Below are 23,833 nucleotides of genomic sequence, written 5' to 3'. Positions count from 1 at the left end.
ACTGGAATCACGCTTTGAAACCCAGAAGGTTGTCACATGGCTTTTTATGTACTTTTGCAAGGCTTCATGAGCATCTTCCATTAATACTGGTAAGCAGGGATGTTGCTATAGCAGACTATGCAGGTGTGATGGGGCCATCACGACTCTAGGTTAGCCACTGGAAAAATACTAGGCGACACCTCAGTGTCTAGGTAAAATACTCTGTGCCATTAACCTCCACTCCCCTTCTTTGTTCTCCAAAGACTTGTTGGGAATCTGGCCCTGTATGTCTAGGATTTCTCTTTCTGCCAGCCCTCTGCCCCAAGTCAACTGCACTCTGTTCAACACTGAATCAGTTTAATGACAACTTCCTCAGTGTCAGTGAGTTCTGCCCAAAGTCCACAGCTCTGCATTCTGGGTTTCACTTAGAAATGGTGAGCACTCATTGGTCAGCATGGGGGGGGGGAGAGGGAAGGAGCTTATTATATAAAGTTACATATCCATAGCAGCATATTAAGGATGTTTGTGAGCAAATTCTTGTATTTTACAGCGGTATTCTAGGCAGCCTCCAAAAACAAGGTTATTTGTAGGGATGCACCGATACTAGTATCGGTGCCGATACCGAGTATTTGAGTACTCGGTACTCGCCCAAATGCTCCGATACCTAGCACGAGTACTTCCTGTATCAGGAAGCCGGGCAGCGCATCATTACACGCTGCACGGTTTCCTGATTGGCCAGGAAACTGCTCCATGCTCTCTCGTCACTTGTGATGAGCATGGAGCCGACTTCCCGGCCAATCAGGAAACCGGGTAGCGTGCAATGACGCGCTGCCCAGCTTACCGATTGGTCAGGAAGCTAGCAAATCTGGAAGCCGGGCGCCATGTAATGGCGCAGCGCCCGGCATTCTGATTAGCCGGGAAGCCGGCGTCATGCTGCCTTGTCATCTCATGAATCATAATATTAAGAAAGTGACCTTAAAGCATTAGTTTGTATTGCTTTAGAAAAATGTGACCTGTCCCTTTAAGAAAAAGTATCGGTAATTGGTATCTGCAAGTACTTGATCAAAAGTATCGGTACTCGTACTCGGGTCTTAAGTGGTATCGGTGCATCCCTAGTTATTTGCTTTGAAGACTGTTGCTAGCATTCAAACATAAAGGTTGTAGTTTCTCAGAATTGGCTTCTAAAGAAAAAAGGGACTACCTAAAGAAAAAAAAAAGAAAAAATCCAACACACCATTTTACAGGAGGGAGCATTTATTTGTTGTACCCCTTGTGAACTAACATTTAGTCAGTACCAGCAATCTGAGACGATGTCCTTGCACTGTGTAAATTTACAACAAAGCAGTACAGGTCTATACAATTCCAGCTCTGTTTTTCAGAAGTGGATCATGCTCATAGTTTCCATGAAAGAAGGTCTCTTTGACTTGTCTGAAGTACACACTGATCTGAGCACCGCTTTCATCTGTAGCATTCCTTATAGGCTTGTAAGCTTCCGATTTCCTAAAAATAAAATTTTAAAACATTAGTGAGGGACCATGCAATTTTAAAGGATATATTCGGTCACTGCATGCTGAGAAGAGCTGTTATGAACATCTGTACAGATTGATAGTTGTAAAGCGGGACATGATGGGGGGGGCTGGGCCCACAGCAAACCATGTCGGGGATTGAGAGCAGAAAGACCATAGAAAGTCCATCCCCTGGATCTGCTGTGCGATTAATGGACCAGGGAGCATTGTGCTCAATGTTTCCTACTTCAGAGTTGTCAGAAGCTGGATGAAGTGCCAGTTACACTTCTGTGCTCGATAGTCTGTATTGGAGGGCAGAGGAGGCATCAGCAATCTAATGGACCCCTTTGACTCCCTAAAGACAACCGGTCACCTCCAAATGCTATCAAAAAAGGGCTTGTTAGCTTGTGGTAGCAATAGAGTTAAGTGAGAAGTTGGAGCATTAAAGTGTTTTAAATCTTCCCCCATGGATGCATCTGAACCATAGTTTACCATTGCAGGTAGATGCAGTTTAATTGACATTTTTTAATCCATTTATGCAATGTAGGTATTCTATTGTGTGCTCTAGAATACATTAGGGCCTCTCCCCTAAAAGTAGCAATTTTATAAACATTTGTACAAATCTCATGCACCATAAAAATATAGCCACTATTTAATTGTACAGGGCCTCCGCTTTCAAAGTACATATATAAAATTGTGCAAGTGTTAAGTCATTTTCTATCCAAAAAGTCAGATTCTTGTATGTTTGCAGGGGGGTGTCTAGGGTCAGGGGGAAAAAAAAAGTTTCTCTTCTGGCAGCCAGAGTGGCAATACTGAAGCATTGTAAAAATCACACATTCCATCCTCCTTTCGTATATGAATTACTTAACTCATCACCTGCAGTGCATGGAGGAACTCATGGTCCAGCTACATGACAGGTTTGAGCAGTACACCTCCATGTGGAGCATCTGGATTGCCTTCATGACTATGGTACACTTTAACAGAATCACCTGTAAGACTTACAGCAACCTTTATGCTCATTTAGCAGTCAGGTCCCTCCCATCCCCCCATATACACACCTAGTCCCTTTGCCAGAACCTAAACCTCTCGCCTTTTTTTCTTCCCATTTGAACCCTTTGTCTCCCCAGTCCCACTTCTGATCTCTGCTCTTCTCTTGTAATTGGGGTGGAGGGGGGGGGGAGGGAGGAAGAGGAGGGAAGCAGTAGAGCAGAGTCGAAGCACTGACACCTCCACATGCCTCGACCACTGACGGTCAGCCATTTGTAAGCAGCACTGCTGACAAATCTACATGCATGGCAAAGAGGCAGTTATGTTAGAGTCAAGTGTGTGCACCTAGCGCAAGCTTATTTCTTCCTTTATTAAGAAGTTACAGAAACTAGTCCACCTAGGTGGTCTCAAAACCAAGGCAAACTAACTACACAGCTGGAGCACTCACCTGTACAGAATGATAGCGACCACTGAGGCAACAAGGACAACCAATCCAAATATAGTCAGGACTACAGAGACAGCCTTTGTTCCGGAGCCTAGGACAAACAAAGCTTTAGTTTATCCCCTTATCAAAATGTCCCTAAATAAAATGGGAAAGGGGTGTGGCATAATCTGCTATTGCTAGCTTGGTGTATTGAAGTTGGGTTCCACTATTTTTTGTTATGCAATTTAGCACTTTTTAAGAAACTGCATCCTTTGCAGTGCAGTAACTAAAACTCACAATGGAGCCCAGATAAACACTAGTGGCATCCCCTTTTGTTTGTCTACAACAGGAACACACACACGTGTAACCCTCAGGCTGTGCTTCTAATTAATTTGGCAGTTCTTTTGAGCAAGAGGATTAAAACCATCTTCAGAGAGACAGATTAGAGCCACAACCCAGCTACACCACTGGCAGTATCTACTCTAAAGATACACTGGCCAGTAATTCTAGTGAAGATGTAGTATGGATGACTTAGTTTTAAGATTTAAGGCCTCATTCAAAATGCCGCACATATACGTGCGTATTGTACCATATGCAAATAAATGGCTCCATACACATAGCCGCGTATGGAGCCGTATATTTGCGTAGCATATATATGCGCAAAACAGAAAGGAACAGAGATGCGTCCGGTCAGCGTATTTACGCGTATATTACACGCGTTCAGCACATTAAAAATTCCATTAGGACTGATGCATTCTGGGATTGCATATATTGCACGCATATACGCTTGTATATACACGAGCATAGACGAGCGTATACACGCAATATACAATTTTGCTTGCGTTGTGTGTGAATGAGGCCTAAGACTCCAACACTATAACCAATGCAGAGATGTGCATTGCCATCAATTTATGGCACCCCAATGCACCTGCCCTAGCAAACAGATCTAATGCACTGTGTATAGTTAATCAGATTTTTGTGCATTGAGACCACCTAGACCTTGAAAGAGGGTCCTGCATGTCTTAGTAAATGACTTGTGTCTGGCATAACACTAAGACTATGTGTGCCCTAGTACAGTCTGCAGGACTAAGGATATTGCCCCCTTTACATTTTAAGATACACACTACGTTACACTTACCACCATCTACAAAGACCAGGGTACTAGCAAGAGCTAGACTTGCATCATCACTTAGTGTAATATTGACACAGTATGATCCTGGCTCTGCAAATGTTCTTCGTAGGGTCAGTAGACACTGGTCTGAAGCTGGGACCTCATCACATACCATGTTCTGAGGAATCATGCAAGAAGCATCTGAAACAATTGTGCAAGCATCTGTAGGCAAGCTAGGAAGAAAATAGAAGACATTTAGCTACCAATTAACAGAGCAGGTGCCTAGGGCCCAGCAGAAGTCAAGTGGGCCCAGTTACCTTAAATTTTCCCGCAGAAAGCCAGTAGGTTAATTGAATTTGTCTTGCCAATTCACAATGACACACTTAAAGTTGTCAGGTGGGAGGGGCTGTACTAGTAAAAGAGGGGGCAGCTTGTGTCCATCGCAGTTGCCAATTAGAGATGGGGACCCAAGCTGCTACTGTGCCTAGGGCCCCATTTCTGCACTAACCCATCACGCACACCTACCTGCCTTCACAAGACACCACAAAATCAATTAAAGCATTTTCAGCTTGGGAGGACACTTTGATAGTGTTAATTTCAATAATATTCACACTTAAGATGCCATCTAGTTGGAGGGAGAAGAAAAAAAATTAACGTAGTAAAGACTATCTGAAGCATTTAAAACATGTTGAATGATTCTTGCAACCTACCTGTAACTGTAATTTTGGTGCTGTAGTCGCCATATCTGTAGATAAAGCATCCAGGAACAGGGGTAGTGGGCACTGTAGTTGTATAGGTTGGGGCGATAGTATGGGTAGTAGGGATAGCATTGGTAGTAGCATTATCTTCTTCTGTATTTAGTGGAAAGGTTTCAGTTTCAAAGGGTGGCAATTCAGTTGAGTTTCCTGTGGACAGAAAGTAAGATCGGACAAGTTTTAAACGCAAGCTTATGCTTTATGTTTGACAGTTTAGTAGCTCTAAAGGAACAAAGAAGTAGAAGCTGAATTACAAGCCTCCTTCAGGGAATCCAGTACTTTAAGTCAGACTCTACAAAACATGGTATAAATGAGCATCATAACACTTCACTGTACTTGTGGGTCAGCGAGTCAGACTGCATTGAAATCAAAGCATCAGGATGACAGCCAGCTTTCGCAAGAGGACAGGTCAACATTGGCAGATCCCTTTTAAGGGGTCACATTTCAGTTTAACCCAAAGCAAGGGTAGTCAAACGTCACTCAACTTTGAGCACCTTTCTATTCCAGTAACAAGATTAAACCAGGACTCCTGCCCAGCTTTAAAGTTATGGTGTCCCACTCTGTTGCATTCACAAATCAGTTACACAATGGGATACAAGCCTGTAACTACTACCTTTACTGGGAACAACTTACCGGTTGAATTTGCAGTGGTAGGAGGCATGGTGGTTGTTGGCAACTGTGTTGTAGGAAGGGGAGTAGGTGTAACTGGTTTACAGGGTCCTGGAACAGCAGCTTTGATGGTTAGGTTCAGGCTGAAGTTCCCAGACAAGGTGTAAGTATGAGTGGAGACTGGGTTATTGGAAACAAAGGATCCACTGCCATCACCATAGCTCCAGTTGAAAGAGAATGTAGATGTCATGAGGTAGTGACTTGGGTCATGAATTTTAACATCAAATGCAATTGGAGAATTTTTTATGAAGATGTGGTCAGAGGAATTCTTGTCATTTTTCTGGGATATGTTTACAGAGAATGGAATTTGATCTGAAAAAAAAGTTTAAAAAAATCCCCACACAGTAAGTGCACAGTATCAAGTCATGAGCAAGGTTTTAAGTGTAACAAGACAGGTGCAGATCTTAAATACACCAGCCACAAAAAGAAAAATCTTGGCCCCCCATTTGTAACAGGCAGTTCTTATATGGAGAGACCAAAAATTGTAGATACCCCTTTACAAGTAACACATGTACCACCATGAAAGGTATTTTACTGCTGAACCCTTGCATCCCCCCAAACCAAGAAGCACCAACTGTCACTCAAGTGCATTTTTAATGCATCTTTATGTCAGTTTTGTCATTTTGGGAGATTGCTGGCAACATCAGGACATGAAGTGAGAGGGGTTTATTCCAACAGGAGCACAGTAATAAACACTTAGTGGGGGGGGGAGAAATGACACTATCTGGAAGCTTACCTGTTACAATGTACATGCCGCTTGCTTTAGCAACAGGATAATGCCTTTTGTAGCCTCTTCTAAACACTGTCACCTCAATCACCTGTGCACCAGCTGTGATGTTTGTAGTATTAATTGACAGTGCAGCCATAGATTTTCCAGTTGTCTGATAGTATTGACCTGGATGGAGAAAACATCCCCAGTGTCAGTCTCCCTCTTCAATCACCTATCAAAATGTGCTCCTACTGCATTTAGCTTCACTTTCCTAGAACTTAGCCATTAGCATCTGCAGCTGCTTGTAATTGAGCAAATAGGCCAGAGAGATCTGACATTTTCTAAATCATTTTTGTGGATAAGGAAAGCTGCAGAAGTGAACTGACCTTGTGCTGACTCCCAACTGCCTGGATCACCCCTCCTCCTGCTCTAACCACCCTGGATGCTCCTCCTGGACCACTTGACCCAGCCAATCACGGTAAGTGACACCCGAGCACCTTCCTTAGGCTAACTTAACCCTTTCTCTACCTGACTGCCTGCCCACCCTGTCATGCCGTCCTTTTGCCTATTCTTTTGCCTTTTGCTCCAGGACTTTCTGAAGTAAATATACGCGTGTGAAGAGTGATCATCATAGCCAGTCTAAACAGAAGGATTACAGTTAACATTCATCACAAATGAAGGCATACATTTTAGGACTTTACTACTCCTCACCCAAATCCAATAATTTATGAAGTTATCGGTATGACCCAAAAACTCCAGGCAAGCTGCTAAATACATGCATGTCTACAAGTCGTCATCTGGCAGACATTTACACACCCAACAAAAGGTGCAACTTCCTAGGTCACATCTCTTGTTCACTGGACAAAGCTCAGCTAGTAAACTGACCGAGGAAGACGTTTGTAAAAGCTTGCTCATACTGACTAGTGTGGCAGGTGCCTGGTTACTGATTTACTACACTTGGACATTTTCTTGCAGATATACGTTTCCTTCACACACACCCCCACCCCCCAACTGAAACCCATGACTATACCAACCGAGTGTTTGGAAAACATAGATGAAGTTATGGCGCCTCCATTCATTGTGGTGAGGGAATGGTCTTCCGTCTGGAAACTTGTTGGGAAAACTGCAGTTTCCTTCATTACAGAAGGGTATCCATTTGGTCCAGTTATACACATACTGATCCTGATCACTAAAGGTAACTGAAATAAGCAGATTAGAGAAAGCCAGCCAACTGCACCACATTAATATGCTGAAATGCTTATATTTACCATTGCCACACCCTCGTTCATAGACTATATCCCCATCTTCATTCTCTTTTTGACATCTGGGAAACTGCAGAGTCACAGCAAACGTAACATTTGACCCTATCAGTGCAGGACTGTCACTGGTCAACAGCGCCACTACTTTGCCACCTAAGGAAAAATAAAGTCACTTACAAGGACAGGGCACATCACATGTGGTAATGATATCTGTTACCTAGCAGGACCTGCACCTACTGGCTTATAACAAGGTGTCACCATTTGTAAATATCTGCCATTATCCTACAAACTGCTGCACATTTCAGCCAAGGCTGACATAATATGACCTTAGAACAAAAAACCATAAGCGCACAACTGATACTTGGTCACTGAAAAATCATGGGCTATGAATTGTGGTGTGCAGGCTCTCACTGACAGGGAGAGGACCCTGCAAATTCAAATGGTAAACAGAAACAAACAAAAGAGAGCGCTACTACCTGATATTGAATGGCATCTATTCATGAAGGAAAGAACAAATGTGTGTAACTTACAGTTTGGAAGTCTGCAAATGTGTCAAGGATGGTGAACCAATAACCGGTGTACTGAGGAAGTCCAAAGCCGAATGCTGCAGCAGTGGATAGATGAGGGGGCGCTGTGAAGTTTCTTAGCGGCACGCGTGCACGGCTGGCCAGGCCGGGCCACGGCGGCTAAGGGGGGTAGGACCGCGGCGGTTGTGGAACCGGGACCGCGAGCAACTGTGTTCGGTGCGTGTATAGTGGAGTCAGATCAGTGGGCAAAGTACCGACAGGGCGTCTGAGTGGATGGACGCTGTGCACAGCCAGGCTCGCTATGTTGTGATGACTACGCGTTTCGAGGCACAACCTTTGTCAAGTGAGGTTGTGCAAAGAGGTTGTGCCTCGAAACGCGTAGTCTTAGGGCAAAGATGTCATCTTTGCCCTAAGACTTGACAAAGAGGTTGTGCCTCGAAACGCGTAGTCATCACAACATAGTGAGCCTGGCTGTGCACAGCGTCCACCCACTCAGACGCCCTGTCGGTACTTTGCCCACTGATCTGACTCCACTATACACGCACCGTACACAGTTGCTCGCGGTCCCGGTTCCACAACCGCCGCGGTCCTACCCCCCTTAGCCGCCGTGGCCCGGCCTGGCCAGCCGTGCACGCGTGCCGCTAAGAAACTTCACAGCGCCCCCTCATCTATCCACTGCTGCAGCATTCGGCTTTGGACTTCCTCAGTACACCGGTTATTGGTTCACCATCCTTGACACATTTGCAGACTTCCAAACTGTAAGTTACACACATTTGTTCTTTCCTTCATGAATAGATGCCATTCAATATCAGGTAGTAGCGCTCTCTTGTTTGTTTCTGTTTACCATAATATGACCTTAGACATTCTATACAGCCATGATGCCACTAGAATGAAAGGGAGTCACATACTACCCTCATTCAACACGACCATTTATTAGAGACCATATTAAGCCAAAATACAGTCATAGCAACTGAAGGCAAAACATTTATACACAAAGAGCTTACACTAGGAGTAGACCTTGGGCTATTTATATATTATACCTGATGCTCAAATGTTAAAATTAACTTAATGGGAAATTGATGAAACGTCTGTGTATTTGGAGTTCTCTGTATTTGTCCCATTGGGGAGATGCCCCTTCTTAAGAGGACAAAAGGAAACCACCATCTTGGGGCAGTAGTCATTGAACAAGTGTTCCCACTGGAAGATTAACACTATTCCGGTTTCAGTTTTGCATTGAAATTCTATCAATTCTGAGAAAGGGGAGCTGCTAAGAAGTCAGTTATTTTGGCACCCCATGGTAGGTTTTAAAGGTGAAAAGATCAGATTGTCAGATTTCATATTTTGATCCTAAAAACCTTGTGGGCAAGAGATACAACTGTATGGTGGCAGCTTAGATATTACCTCTCCAGCAGTTTTCCCATCTGGGATCCCCAGATTTCCAGGCAGGATAAAGCTCCTCATCCCAAGAACTGCTGTCTGGGGACCAACCACGTATGTGGTAGTTGTGGCCAGTCCTTCCGAACTCTGCCACATCTTTGAAGCCTGTAGAGAAAACACAAGTGCTTCATCCCTTAATATGAGACACTGTGATAGAAAGTAATGTGATTTAGTAATGCATTACAGATTTAGGTGTTGTGAACCTGAATTGGTCCACTTTTACAAGCTGTGGTAAATGCTGAATGATTTTTACATGCTTTTGCAAGACACATTTAGCATCTTCAAGGATGAATGGCTGAACTAAGCCTACAGTAAACCCATGGAAAGAGTGTGCTGCCAACAACCCCCACCCCAGGCACCAACTACTTGGCTAAGACAATTATGCAGAAAAGTTCAGGCTTCACTTACATACTTATTCTTTAGTAGGTCATCAACTAGGCAATAAAGCCAGTATGAAAGCTAATATATTGATATCCTCACACATCGGTCAATTAGCAGTGCCAATCGGTTGTACATGGAGCAGAACAGAGATGCATTGAATGGCAGCTTTAGTCCGCTACAATTTTCTGAGCAGGAGAAGTCACAGAAGGACTTTGTAGGTTGCAGTTTTTAAGGCCATGGAACGCCACAAGAGTTTCTCACACTAACTCCAGTTCTAGAACACCACCCTTCCTAGCATGACATCTTCTAAATGATGTGCCACAGTGATTCCAATACCAACAGGTACACTTTATTATTATATGCAATTGCACATTACAAGTGGCACAACTAAAACCTTCAGGGCCCCAATACAAGAAACGTGAAGGCCCCCCCCCACCCAACCTCCCGCCACCATGGCACTGTGTGGTTAACAGGAAGGCTGCCGAGGTCCCCAGTAAGCATGGGACCTCAGGCAGCCACTTCAGTTTAAAAATGTAGTGCCGGTGTTCTGTCAAGAACGCCAACCTAGTATCTGCGTTTGCACACAGACGGGATTAACGAGGAAACCAACATTTACAAAGTACTGGTTTGTAATGTTTAATTGTGACCATTATTATGCCATCCATGGCAGTAAACTCTGGATGGATTATTATTAACGGTCATAATTAACGATTTAGACGAAACACTTGTAAATAAATGCCCGTTACCTCAATAATGAAAATGCCCAATATTGGCAGCGACTGGTGCATACCTACTTAAAAATATAATGCATTGCTGGGACTTGTAGTCCTGCAGAGTTGGTGCTATTCTGCATTGCTGAATAATGATTATACAGCAATGCAGAATACCACCAGCTATGCAGGACTACAAGTCCCAGAAATACATTGTAATAAAAATCAGCAATACGGAATACCACCAGCCTTCCTCCTCGACAATAACCATTTTTAGGTTATAAGGGCACTTGCTTGGCCTGGAGAATGAACACAGTAAAAAATAGATGCGTTTTATATGGCATTCTAGAGAACCGATTGCCCAGTTCAAGTGATTGTAAACAGGCTGCATAATGCCTTCTATTAAAGTCACAGGATTCCAATAACCAGATGAGACACATTTGTGAATAAATCAGCCCATTTGGGCAGTAGAAACTATATTGACCTGCTTCTTGAAAAAGGTAAAAAGTTTTATTAATGTATGGACTGCAGACATTAAACTGCATTATCAGGCACATTCAAATTTGACTGCCCTATAGCTACCGCTCCTAAAACATAAAATCAGAATAATTTTAAATTGCCAGGCGTAAAAACCAAAATAAATTAAACTGTTCTGGCCACAAAATGCCAAGTGCAAAATGTTTTACATGAAGTTCTAAAATGCATTTGCCTTTACTATAGCACTTTTCCATAAAAAGCGCCTCATACACTTCCAGAGTGCTGCAACCACTGAAGTACCACAATGAGCCTTCAATAATACTGATACTTATAGTAGTGAAGTCATATAGAGCAACATCATACAGGTTTGGTTAAATAAAAGAGGCACATAGGGCCAAAACCGCAATCCGGAATGATAGCCGCCTTATTTCTTCACCACTTACTATAAAAACCTGCAAGGGAGGAGAAAAGGATAGTTTTTACAGAATTGACAAAATACAGACACTGGCAAAGCAATTAGAATGCATGTCTTGTCAATGACCCATGGAACTTAATGGTCACATTGCATTCTTGCACTAGAATCATATAACAGATGCAATTCACTCAAGTTGCAACAGTTTCTCAACCATAAAACTCCATTACATTTAGCACTTGAGCATATAGCACTTGAGCATATCAACTTAAGTGTTCACTAAACTTGAAAAGCAAACTTTGTTACCAAGTCCCAGAACTAGAATAGATGCAAAACGCCATTAAGATGGTCACACATAAAACAAGCCTACAACTTGTACAAATACCCAACTTTCTGAAACAGGGACACCTTTTAGCACAAAGTACGCAGTCAAATACAGCCCAGCCACCCCCAAACTATTAAACGTGGAAATATATATAAACCTAAATTTGAAGAAAGTTTCTTTTAAAACTTAGTACTTTACAGGTCTATACTTCAGGACTCAAGAGGGACAACAACAACAACAACAACAACAACACAGGACAAAGGATTTTGGTTACAAAAGTTACTCCAAAATTAGGGACAAATGGGATCAAGGAGTGATATCCAAATCAGGCAGATGCTTACACTATACAGGAGGGTAATGCTGGAGAATGGAGGGACAGATGATCTGGGTTACAAATGAAGGACAAGTGGGAGCAATAGGCTGAATCCAATTAGGCAGGCTCTTACAGAGAAATAAGCAACAAGTTTGTCTGTGAGCAGAGTAAGCAGACGTCCAAAACTACAAATGGAGGACTCATAGCTTCACACAGCTATGAGGACAACCAGTACCAAAAGCCTCATTGCAGCACCTAGATGTAGTAGGTGCAACCCATACAGGTTATAAGCAGCAAAGTGGTGACATTGTGGTAACAACAACAGTATTCCTGTAGCCCATCACATTTTAGGACATGTAGTAGGTGCAACCCATACAGATTGTTAGCAGCAAAGTGGGGACATTGTGTGAACAGTATTCCTGTAGCCCATCACATTTTAGGACATGTAGAGCCATACCATGTACTACAGAACTGCATACTTCTTTTTCAAACAGGACTAGTTATAACGGCAGTGTTGCATGTATGTAAGAATTTACATGTCAAAGCAGATGCACAATTTAAAAATAAGCTCAGCTCATTAATCATAAGAGAAATACACTCACGTTTTTCTGCCTGGACAGCGGCGATCAGCCAGATACTGAGCACCAAGCACCCTCGCACCACTGCAGACTGCATTCTGAAAAGGAAAATACTTCCTCTCCTCCCAGCACAGCACTATTTAAACTGTCCTCTACTAGCCCCAGCTGCGAGTAATAGCACTCACGATCCCCATGTTCCCTCCTCCTGTTTAGGAAAAGCTTCAGGCTCATCATGTGATGGAATTAAGGTGGCCATACACCTTATAACAATTGTACAATTTCTTTTGTCCCGACATCGCTCCCTCGTTCAATTTCCATTCAAATAGCCCATCATGCACAGACCAATGCAGATTTCGATTATCGTTTGTCAGCAATACTAACTGGTCCAATTTCGTTGATCGACGGAACAGATTTTCTTTTGCGCATGTGCAGTGTTCATCTTGCGATTTTTTGATGTACGAAAATGCAATTAACCCATAGATTTTTGTTCGTTTTGAAGAGTTTACTAGCCTGCCCAATACACAAGATTCGGCCAGATGTTCAGTAATTGCAGTTGTGCACTTCCCATCAACTGGACAATAATCGGACGAAACCGCGATAGTGGATGAAAACCGAACGATAATTGTAAGGTGTATGGGTACCTTTAGGGAAAGATGTCTGATTCTATGTCCTGGGCCCAGCCTCACCGCTCATGTGCTTATGAGACGCTTACCATGAATCTCAGATTTTTACAAAGTTTCTCAAATATCTGAGGTATGATTCCTACCATTGCCTGGGGAGATAACACGCAAGCTGAATTTTTGCAGATGGCACTGGACTGGAATACAGGCACTAATGTGCCTGCGTTTCCGGGTGCGGTCTATTGCACTGCGGACATGGGGCGTGGCTGTGGTGCCATTGACTTCAATGCACCACCATGCCCCCTCCCGCCCCTGAATGCAGGGAGCTGGCCAGCTTGCGTTTCAGTGTGTTCCAGGGGCCGAACGCACTGGAATTCAGACTTTGTGGTGTGAACCGGCCCTAAAGGAGAACTATGAGGTGAGTGATTTCCACTCATAGTTAGAGCCGAAGTGTGACAATTAAACTGTCACACATCGGCTCTATTCATCGGAAAGAGAGCGAACACATACCATCGCTCGCTCACTTTCTGATAATCTCCCTCGGGAGAGCGGTGACTGTCAGTCACAGTTCCACGCAGAGTTTCCCCACCCCCTCTCTGATCCTCCAGCGCTGACTGGAGGAACGGATCGGGGAAGGGGCGGGCACAGCTGGCTCTGCCTCCAGATAGGCAGAGCCAGCTGTCAATCAGCTAGCTGGGTGTATCTCGACATTATTGTCGGGATTCGTCCTGGCTGCTCGCTATATACTGAGCTTTGGGTCACGGGAGGAGGTTAGTATATGTCCTCCCGTGACACTTAAGAGAGCTATGGGATAAAAAAAAGTACCCCATAGTTCTCCTTTAACTGTTACCATTTACAGTTGCAGTAAGGTGTGGTAGAACATGTATTTTACCGCATGGTCCTGCAACACACAGGTGTAAAGCCAGATTTAAAGTGGAACTGTTGTCCACAAGATTTAGCTTCCCTCAATGTTGCAACCATGAGCTCCCTGTTCAGCGCTGATATCTTCCCCGGTTTTCTACTGGGTTCAGATCTTTGGCCATCTTGATTGGCCAGCCTGAGGTGACACAGTGTTTGCAGCATATTTTGCGTTCGCACTGGACCGGAACGCAGGCAATGTTTTGCCACACGTCCGATCACCCTGTGGGCGGGGGATATGGCTGCGGTGCCATGGACTTCAATACACCGCCATGACCCCTTCCGCCCCAGAACTAAGGGAGGAGTTTAGTGTGCGATTACAGTGCGTTCCAGCAGCTACCACTCTGGAATGCACCGTAATTGTCATGAACTGGCCCTGAGGCATGCCAATAACATTTTCTAACAGGCAGGTGAGCAGCATTTATTGCAGAAGAGATATAAATGGTCCCTGCCAGCAATTTTTATATTCAATACTAAAGTTGCACTTTAAGCAGTCTGCACACATAACAAATTGATTGTGCAATCTCTGTAAAATCTCCTAGAGCTTTACCAGAAAGTATGTAGTGCGAAGGACAAGCTAAAATCAGACAAGCCCTAGGCACTATATTCATTTGGTTATTGTGGAAGAGATTGTACAATCACATTGTAATGTGTGTGGACAGTTTAAGGATTTTATTGTGAAATTAATCAGCCCTCATAACAGAGCTATTTCCAGGGACAAATGTCTAAGCTCTGAGATTGATATTCACAAAAGGGAGAAGAGTTTGGAGAAGGCAGGAGAAGTGAATAATCTAGGACAACATCGCTGAACTGGAAAGTGAGCTGAATTGGAGAATCTTTCCATATCAGCTATGTTGTCCTAGATTTTTCTGGCCAAAACATTCCCGGGTAATGATCAGTAAAATGTTTGAGTTTAGATTTAAATTCGTACATTTCTCATTCCATTCCTCCTGCTCTGTTTTCACTGTAATTTTCTTGTTTGAACTTCCTTTACGTAAATACACATATGTGTGTATATGTGTACGCATGCGTTTACACGCGTATTCATGTAAAAGGTATGTCCTTCTAAAAATTTTTGATTTTGTGTCACGGATTTGAACGCCGAGCATGTTTATACACCTGTGTGCGTGGCTCCATTGAAAGCAATATATCTTTGTACAGATCCATAAACAAAAAATGCTTTGCATTGTATTTTTTTTAGGGCCATGTGCATGAGGCCAAGGCTCCTTTCACTTGGGCACAATCCGTTCTGATCAGCACGAACCTGCTGATCGGAACAGTACGGAACAGATGTTACTTTTTTGAAATCCGTGTATGTTCAGCTTCTGCCTCCATTTTGTGATAAAGGAAAAACTGAACTAAACGGACATATGTAAGGTCTGTGGGCAGTCGGATGTAAGTGGACATGTGTCTGTTTACATCCAATTACCTCCGATCTGTCATGTTCAGGTGTGGCAAAAGGGAACTCTTTTCCGTCTTTTTTTTCAGACCTGTGGATTCAAACTTGTAGGTAATCTGATGTAAATGGATATACATCCCTCTATATCCAGCTGCTTGTACAATCACATTGTAATGTGTGTGGACAGTTTAAGGATTTTATTGTGAAATTAATCAGCCCTCATAACAGAGCTATTTCCAGGGACAAATGTCTAAGCTCTGAGATTGATATTCACAAAAGGGAGAAGAGTTTGGAGAAGGCAGGAGAAGTGAATAATCTAGGACAACATCGCTGAACTGGAAAGTGAGCTGAATTGGAGAATCTTTCCATATCAGCTATGTTGTCCTAGATTTTTCTGGCCAAAACATTCCCGGGTAATGATCAGTAAAATGTTTGAGTTTAGATTTAAATTCGTACATTTCTCATTCCATTCCTCCTGCTCTGTTTTCACTGTAATTTTCTTGTTTGAACTTCCTTTACGTAAATACACATATGTGTGTATATGTGTACGCATGCGTTTACACGCGTATTCATGTAAAAGGTATGTCCTTCTAAAAATTTTTGATTTTGTGTCACGGATTTGAACGCCGAGCATGTTTATACACCTGTGTGCGTGGCTCCATTGAAAGCAATATATCTTTGTACAGATCCATAAACAAAAAATGCTTTGCATTGTATTTTTTTTAGGGCCATGTGCATGAGGCCAAGGCTCCTTTCACTTGGGCACAATCCGTTCTGATCAGCACGAACCTGCTGATCGGAACAGTACGGAACAGATGTTACTTTTTTGAAATCCGTGTATGTTCAGCTTCTGCCTCCATTTTGTGATAAAGGAAAAACTGAACTAAACGGACATATGTAAGGTCTGTGGGCAGTCGGATGTAAGTGGACATGTGTCTGTTTACATCCAATTACCTCCGATCTGTCATGTTCAGGTGTGGCAAAAGGGAACTCTTTTCCGTCTTTTTTTTCAGACCTGTGGATTCAAACTTGTAGGTAATCTGATGTAAATGGATATACATCCCTCTATATCCAGCTGCCCATAAACTTACATTGGACTTGCAATCAGATCTGCCTGAAATACTGACAGCCGGATCTGATCGGACTGTCCTGTGAAAGGGACCTTAAGGGGTTCATGTGAAGGTTTACATATGAAGGGGTACATAAGTAGTGGTACATATGAAGGTGTACATAGGAAGGGGTATATATGAAGGTGTACACAGGAAGGTGCACATATGAAGGTGTACAAACCAAGGTGTACATATGAAGATGTACATACGAAGGGGTACATATGAAGATGTACATACGAAGGGGTACATATGAAGGTGTACATACGAAGGTGTACATTTGAAAGGGTACATAGGAAGGGGTACATAAAAAGGTGTATGTGTAAAGGGGTATATATGAAACAACGTTGTCAACAATTTCCATTATCGATTCGTTGGTCTGGATCCGCTGGTTCTCTCTTCCCCTCTGGGAGTCGGTGTTTCATCGGATCTGTGTTCTCTCCGCGGGGGAACGGAGGGGACACAGACCTCTTGCAGCCGGTGCCAAGCGGTGAGGAGAGCTCCAACACCCCGCTATGTATCTTCTCCCGCCGTTTTGAAGCTCTCTCCTCCCTGCTGGGAGCCCGCTGCAGTCTGTGTCCCCTCCGATCCCTGCTGCCCTCCCCCAACTGTATCAGCAGAGGCCCTAAACATTCCTCCCACCCACAGTGTGATCGCCTGCACTAAAACATATGGTAACACCAATGCCATGTGTTTTTATATTTTATATTTATTAAATATTTTTATTTTTTAACTTTACTGTTGGGGGCTTTATTAGACCCCTAATATTTCCCTTTTACCATAGAAAAAGAGATTAAGGACACTGAGTCGGTGGACAAAATTTTGCTGCATCCCTAAGGATAATATATGACTCATGAGCTTCTGCACTCCTGTTCCCCAGCCCCCTCTATACCCTATAAGTCATAGATGTGCTCTATAATCCGTTTACTGTGGGTCCCCAACCAGCACAGTCCAGCAAATCACCAACATGTGTCCTTGTTCATGCAGGTGTCAGGACTCTTCTGCACCGGGGAATGGGAAGGAGACAGTCCCATGCAAGCCACAAAGCTGTGTATGTAGGGATGTCAGCATCTCTACCCGATGCTGCAGCAAAGCCTCCTCAAATCTACTAAGAAAAAAGGTCCCTCCACCAGAGCCTGAAGCCAGCTAACCAAGCTGAGATCACCATCCTCCGGATCTGATCACTGGCACCTCATCTCATCACTGAGCTCTGTATATCTATGTGTCTCCTGAAATCCTGACATCACCAGACTGGTGTCAGGAAATCAACATTATACAGTCTATGTACCCATCGCACTCAGAGCTGCTGCTCCAAAAATGGAGGCTGGGTGCAGCAGGTGTCAGCGGGTAGCTTCTGACAAAATATCAGTAAAGGATGGACACCGACACTCCAAAGCAAGTTGTTTAGAGTGTTCTACTTGCAACTAGCACGTTAATAAACACATACTGAACTTGCTTTCGAGTGCCGGTATCCATCCTTTACTAAGGAAATTAACATTGTCACTAGCAACAGGTCCAGCTCACCATACATAACTGTGATCGGTTGGTGGAGATACTTCCACTGATTAGCCAACTCTGTCTGACATCCGTTACAAAAGTTCAGCTATGTGTTGTTAATGGAAGAGATACATGTACACCTGAGCAGCTTATAGCACCATCTGTGGTTGCATCTAGATTAAAGTCAAAGCCTCAAGGTCTGAGAGCAATGCAATTTGTAGCATAGTGATTGTGGCTGCAGTGAGCGTGGATCCCGGTACACAGTGTACACCCGTCTATGTATGTACTGATGCAGCTCCACCTTTGAGGAGCCAGCAGGTGTGGTGGAAGCTTTGTGTGGTCACCCATTGTAGTTTTGTCTAATGCTGACCCTACTCTCTGCACCTGCTGATCTGATTTCTGTGAAAGTTTTTCAGTATTTGAGAGAACTTTGTTCCAAACATGTTTACCTGCTGAAAAGAGGATCCAAAAATAAAATTTTTATATTTTCCTTAAACTTCCTTCTGGTGACAATTATCCATGCTGTTGTCTTTGTGGTGCCACTTAACTCTTATAGCATACACTGAAGGTGACTGTCTTACTTCATAAGTAAAATGAAGGGTTTTATTATTTGCTGGCTTAGTAGAGAATGTTTTTGTTTTAGTTGGAACTTCTGGTTACTTTGTTGGCCCTCAGGCACTATACCTTACTTCAATGAAAATGTGAAAATGGCCAACCAGAGTGAAACTGCTGTATGCAATTGGAAAAAATGGCTACAAGTCTGGGGAAAGTTTTTAGAACACCCCCATTTTTCCCATTTTTATTGAAATTTATGCAGTTTAATGTCTCAGTGTGCACTGAAAATAAAGCATAGAACAAAAAAAAACAATTGGACATCCAAAAGAAATCATTGAATTGTTTTAACAAAATGTATTCTACATTTTTGACTCATCAATGTAGCCACCTTTTGCGGATATAACAGCCGAACACACTTGTGACATTCTTTCTACAACAGAAATCGCAGAAGTTCCCATAAATGTGTTGCACTTGTAGCTTGCTTTGCTTTCACCCTTCTATCCATTTCTCCCCAAACCAGCTCGTTGGGGTTTGAGTCTGGAGACTAAGCTGGCCATTCCATGGTTTGAAGCTTACCATCTTGTACTTTTCTTCTAAGGTAGTTCTGACACAGCCTGGAGGTATGTTTCGGGTCATTCTGTTGCTGTAGGATGGACCCCTGACCAACTAGGCGTAGGCCAGAGGGTATTGCATGGAGCTGCAAAATGCTGTGGTAGTAGTTTTGGTTATGTGCAAGTTATGGACTCTGGATCCAGCAAAAGAGCCCCACACCATCACTCTTCCTCCTCCATGTTTGACAGCTGTGGTCACATACCGAGGAACCATCCTTTTACCTACTCGATGTCGTACAAAAACCTGCGTGATGCCCGTAGGAGGGGCAACGGAGCCCGGGAAGCACGGCGGGGGGGGAGGGGGCGGCAGCCTCTTGTTCGGGACACAGAAGCGATCTGGCGACATGTAACTCGCCAGAATCGCTTCTGTTGTAAAGCCAACTGTTTTAACTCTGTCTCTGTACACCAGGGCTGGACATATCTTTGTCACCCTGGCAACAACAAAAAAAAGCTTCCAGATGACCAGGTTTTTCTTATATCAGTGAATGCAGTCCCACTAACTGCCACTAGGTGGTGCTTAGTAGAAATTGCTAATTTTGCTGGAAAATCCAGTTCATGGAAAGAGAAAGAAAAAAAATCACTTATCTCTAATGACAGTCAATCAGAATCCCCGCCATCCTTTTCGGTAAATGTCAGGATTGCTACACTACCAGTGCAGGCGTGGTCCATACATGCAGTGTACAAAGCAAACTATTATAAAAATTTTTTTTTTAAAAATGGTAATATACAAAAAGTTTGGTGAGCCCGTCTTTGTACTTATAACATTTTCTTCTCCAATTTCCAGGAATCTCATACTGTCAAAACTGCATTAAGAAAATTCTACACACCCATATTTCATTATGCTGTAATTGTTCATTATTCCAGGGGATATTATCAGGGTTTCTGGTTTTCACAGATTCTACTGGGAAGAAAGCCCATTCAAAGCCCAACTGAACTCCCTGTAACACAGTCAGGCTGCATAATCAGTCAAAAAGTTTAACCCTTTATCTGTTGTGTTTCGGTAAGGTGAGGGAGAAGGGGGGAAAAAAAAGCACCAAGAGTCAGACCATTGCTCTCACACAAGCAGTGGGCCAGCCGGAGAGCCATATCACTGCATTGTGTGCCAACAGTCCGACTCTCCTAGCGCTGTGGGTACAAACCACTCCCTTAGTTTACATGATGCAGATGCCACCAACTACTTCACCTTGATTAGAAGGAAGTGATTCTAGAACAAGCAATTGAATTTACACTTCAATAATCAAAGTATTGAAATAAGTTGGGAAAATAAATCTGTGGTATCCTCTAGCCATCTTCTATCAGTTACTGGTCAGATTTTTGGTTGAGTGACTAGGCATCTAATGTATCAGTATGTTCTCACTAAAAATTGGCATTACTTTCACTTACCTCCAGCCACCCAATTTAGACCTGCCTGCCAAGTTTATAACAGTGACTGCTAGAAAACCCCAGTTCTTAGTAGGAACATGGAGCACTGGAATCATATGCTTTGAAACCCAGAACTTTGGCAAGGCTGCATGAGCTTCATCCATTATTACTGGCAAGCAAGGATGGTGCTATAGTAGACTATGCAAGTGCTATCAGGCCCAGAAGCAAAGAGGGGTCTGACTGAATCAGCCACTGGAAGAATGCTTTTTTTGGTGACACCTCATTGTCTAAGTAAAATGCGCTGTGCCATTGTGTCTATCTCCACTCCTTGCCTCTCCCCTTCTTTGTTGTCCTGATCAGACCTGTCAGGAATCTGGCTCTGTATGTCTAAGACTTCTTTGCCATCCCCCTGCCCCCTCAATACTGCAAAACATCCCCTGTACAGAGAGCAAATCAGGGGCGGACCTACCGCCGGTGCAGCCACCCTGGGGCCCACTGAAGTCTGTCCTGGGGATTGAAGGCAGAGGGGGGACTGGCCGCCGCAGCGGCTATCACACTTCTCAGGAGAGGGCTGAGAAGAGTGATCGCCGCTCTCGATCACTGAAGCCGGCACATAGTAGTGACAGCTGTACAGATTCTCCTCCTTGGCCGCTGCAGCCACAGAGCGGCCGAGGGGAGAAGAATCTGTTCAGATGTCACTACTGTGTGCCAGCTTCAGTGATCGGTCTGTCAGCGGCCACCTGCAGCTTCCTCCTCCACTTCAACTGCAGGAGCACCCTGGCTGGCTGAAGACTAAAGAAAAGGAATTGGGGAGAAGTCTGCTCGAATATGGCTGCAACCCCCCCTCCCCCACCTGGAGAGAGGGCAGATCACATCTGTGGGCACTAAGTTTTTATCCACTCTGTCACCTCTGCATCACACCCTGACTCTGCAACTTAAAAATAAAATGTTTTAAATTGATGGAAAAAAAAAAATCTTGCACCAGGCCCCCTTGTTCCTTAGGTCCGAGCATATAGCATTTACCAATAGGTTTGGATAAGTAATGTAGTTGTTTTTGGAATTGTACAATTGCAGTGGAAACTGTATTCTGTACCACAATGGATCTATGGACCCCATCACACATAGGCATGGCCCTGCTGATATGCCAACTGGCTTCGATGTAAATCACCCCCACTGCTTGTTTGACTGTGGGAAGATTAACTGCGAGCTTCTCCAGGAAGACTGACAATGTGACTGGCTCAAACTGTAAAAAGGGTCACTAAAGATGCCTTATTATCCGTGATAACACTTATAATAAACTTCCTGAAGACTGTTTCCTGCAACTCAGAGCTTGCACAGTGACATGTTAACATGGCTGAAATGGCCAAGGCAACATTGGCAAGGCAGAGTCACCAATTTGCCTTAATGAAACTCTGCAAAGCACCCACCCAAAAAACCCATTACCATGAGCCTTGCAACATGACTTGTGATAAAGAGCCATTAGGAATGCCACGGATTTTCTACACTTTCTAGATCAAGTATCAGCCTAGAAAATTTTTGTAGTTACGGGTTGGAGTCAGGGAAACTGAGCCAATGCCTAGGATTCTTATGTCTTGAATACCCCAGCTTGTACAACTAGGACACACACAAAAAACAAATATGCAACTGTTCTCAGGCTGAATTTTTTTGTGGGCTGTTGAGGGTACCCGACACTGCATTACTTGGAGGTAAGAGCTACTGATAGTCTTCAGCAGCAACCACTGGACCTGCTGCCACCAGGCTCCAGGGTGATTCCAAGGCCTCCTTACCATCTTGTCTTGAATTGTATTGTGATTGTAATGTCTTCCTTATATCGTAAAGCGCTAAAACTAAACACTAGATTTAATAGCACCCTTTCCACTAAGGCGCTACACAGGCAAAGTAATGTTGCTTACATCCAAAAGCGGAAGCGCATTTTGGATCCAAAAAATGTGTCTATACAACAAAAAGGGAGGAAAATTCTGGCTGCACCCTGTTCCACACTGAATCAGTTTAGTGGGGGGGGGGAGCCATCAGTTCTGCCCAAGGTCCCCCCCCCCCCCAATGTGTGGCAGCACAGCTCTGCATTTTGGATTTCACTTACAAATGGCAAGCACTCATTGGTCAGTATTGTCACCTGATACACCAGCACTGGTGGAGGGAGGGGTAGGTAGGAGAGAATGAGCTTTTTTATATAAAGTTACATATCCATAACTGCATATTAAGGTTGTGAGCAAATCCTGGTATTTTACTGCGGTATTCTAGGCAGTCTCCAAGACAAAGGTCATCACTTTGCAGACTGTTGTGCTAGCATTCAATCAACCTCAAAATGTTGTAGTTTCTCAGAAGTGACTTCTGGAGAAAGGACTACCACAAAAAAGACCAATACACCATTTTAAAGGAGGGAGCATTTATTTGTTGTACCCCTTGTGAACAAACATTTAGTTAGTACCAGCAATCTGAGAATGTAAATTTACACAGTGCAAGGACAGCAAAGCAGTATATGTCTATATAATTCCAGCTTTGTTTTTCAGAAGTGGATCATGCTCATTGTTTCCATGAAAGAAGGTATCTTTGACTTGTCTGAAGTAGACACTGATCTGACCACCGCTTTCATCTGCAGCATTCCTTATGGGCTGGTACGCTTTGGATTTCCTAAAAAGATAAAAATAAAGCCTAATTTCGCAAGTGGCTATGCAATTTGCAATTTTAAAGGATATATTCTGACATTACATGCCAAGAAGAGCTGCCATGAACAAACATTTGTACAGATTGCCCATTATGTGTAGCAGTTGCAAGGAGGGACCATGGCAAACTGTCAGGATTGAGAGTGGGAGCAGACCATGGAAAGTCCATCCCCTGATCTGCGATTAATGAAGCAGGGAGCATTCTGCTCCATGTTTCCTACTACAAGGGTACTCTATTGTGTGCACCAAGATACATTAGTGTTTACCCCCCTAAAATTAGCGATTTTATGAACATTAGTACAAATCTCATGCACCATAAAAATACAGCTACCATTTCATTCTACAGGACCTCTGCTTTCAAAAAGGAATATATAAGCTACATGACAGATTTGAGCAGTACACCTCAATGTGGAGTATCTGGATTGCCTTCACAAGTATGGTGCACTTTAAAAAAAACAACAGTATCAAGTATTACCTGTAGGACTTACAGCAACCTTCCTGCTTTATTTGTAGCAGTCATTTT

The 23,833-nt window shown here is 43.5% G+C and overlaps 2 protein-coding genes across 2 annotated transcripts in view; both read right to left on the bottom strand.

The window, feature by feature from the left end:
* Positions 1-1,331: 1,331 nt before the first annotated feature.
* On the bottom strand, positions 1,332-12,770 carry LOC108798359 (protein QNR-71-like). The gene is made up of 11 exons (XM_018570102.1): positions 12,583-12,770; positions 9,327-9,467; positions 7,408-7,551; positions 7,174-7,338; positions 6,167-6,325; positions 5,395-5,742; positions 4,717-4,911; positions 4,532-4,631; positions 4,034-4,239; positions 2,920-3,007; positions 1,332-1,479 (listed from the first exon to the last, which is right to left on the bottom strand). Exons 1-11 carry the CDS (start codon positions 12,653-12,655, stop codon positions 1,332-1,334), a joined length of 1,767 nt encoding a protein of 588 aa, XP_018425604.1. The 5' UTR covers positions 12,656-12,770.
* A 10,311-nt stretch (positions 12,771-23,081) lies between these two features.
* LOC108798358 (protein QNR-71-like) overlaps positions 23,082-23,833 on the bottom strand; it is a 9,619-nt gene continuing 8,867 nt past the window's right edge. The window contains exon 11 of the mRNA XM_018570101.1: positions 23,082-23,278. Coding sequence (XP_018425603.1) covers positions 23,131-23,278 — 148 coding nt within the window. The 3' untranslated portion in view covers positions 23,082-23,130. The remainder of the gene's footprint in view (positions 23,279-23,833) is intronic.

The sequence above is a fragment of the Nanorana parkeri genome, unplaced genomic scaffold (genome assembly GCF_000935625.1).
Source record: "Nanorana parkeri isolate BGI_ZX_2015 unplaced genomic scaffold, ASM93562v1 scaffold1454, whole genome shotgun sequence".
Lineage (NCBI taxonomy): Eukaryota > Metazoa > Chordata > Amphibia > Anura > Dicroglossidae > Nanorana > Nanorana parkeri.
The sequence above is the reverse complement of the archived record's forward strand: the minus strand, read 5'-3'. Positions and strand labels throughout refer to the sequence as shown.

Bases quoted from the DNA above. Each gene is read 5' to 3' on its own strand.
- LOC108798359 (XM_018570102.1), bottom strand. From the start codon at position 12,655: ATGCAGTCTGCAGTGGTGCGAGGGTGCTTGGTGCTCAGTATCTGGCTG. The intron at 4,912-5,394 runs GTAAGTTGTTCC...TTCTGTCCACAG, and splicing joins TACCACTGCAAATTCAACCG to GAAACTCAACTGAATTGCCA. The intron at 3,008-4,033 runs GTAAGTGTAACG...TGTTTGTCCTAG, and splicing joins CCTGGTCTTTGTAGATGGTG to GCTCCGGAACAAAGGCTGTC.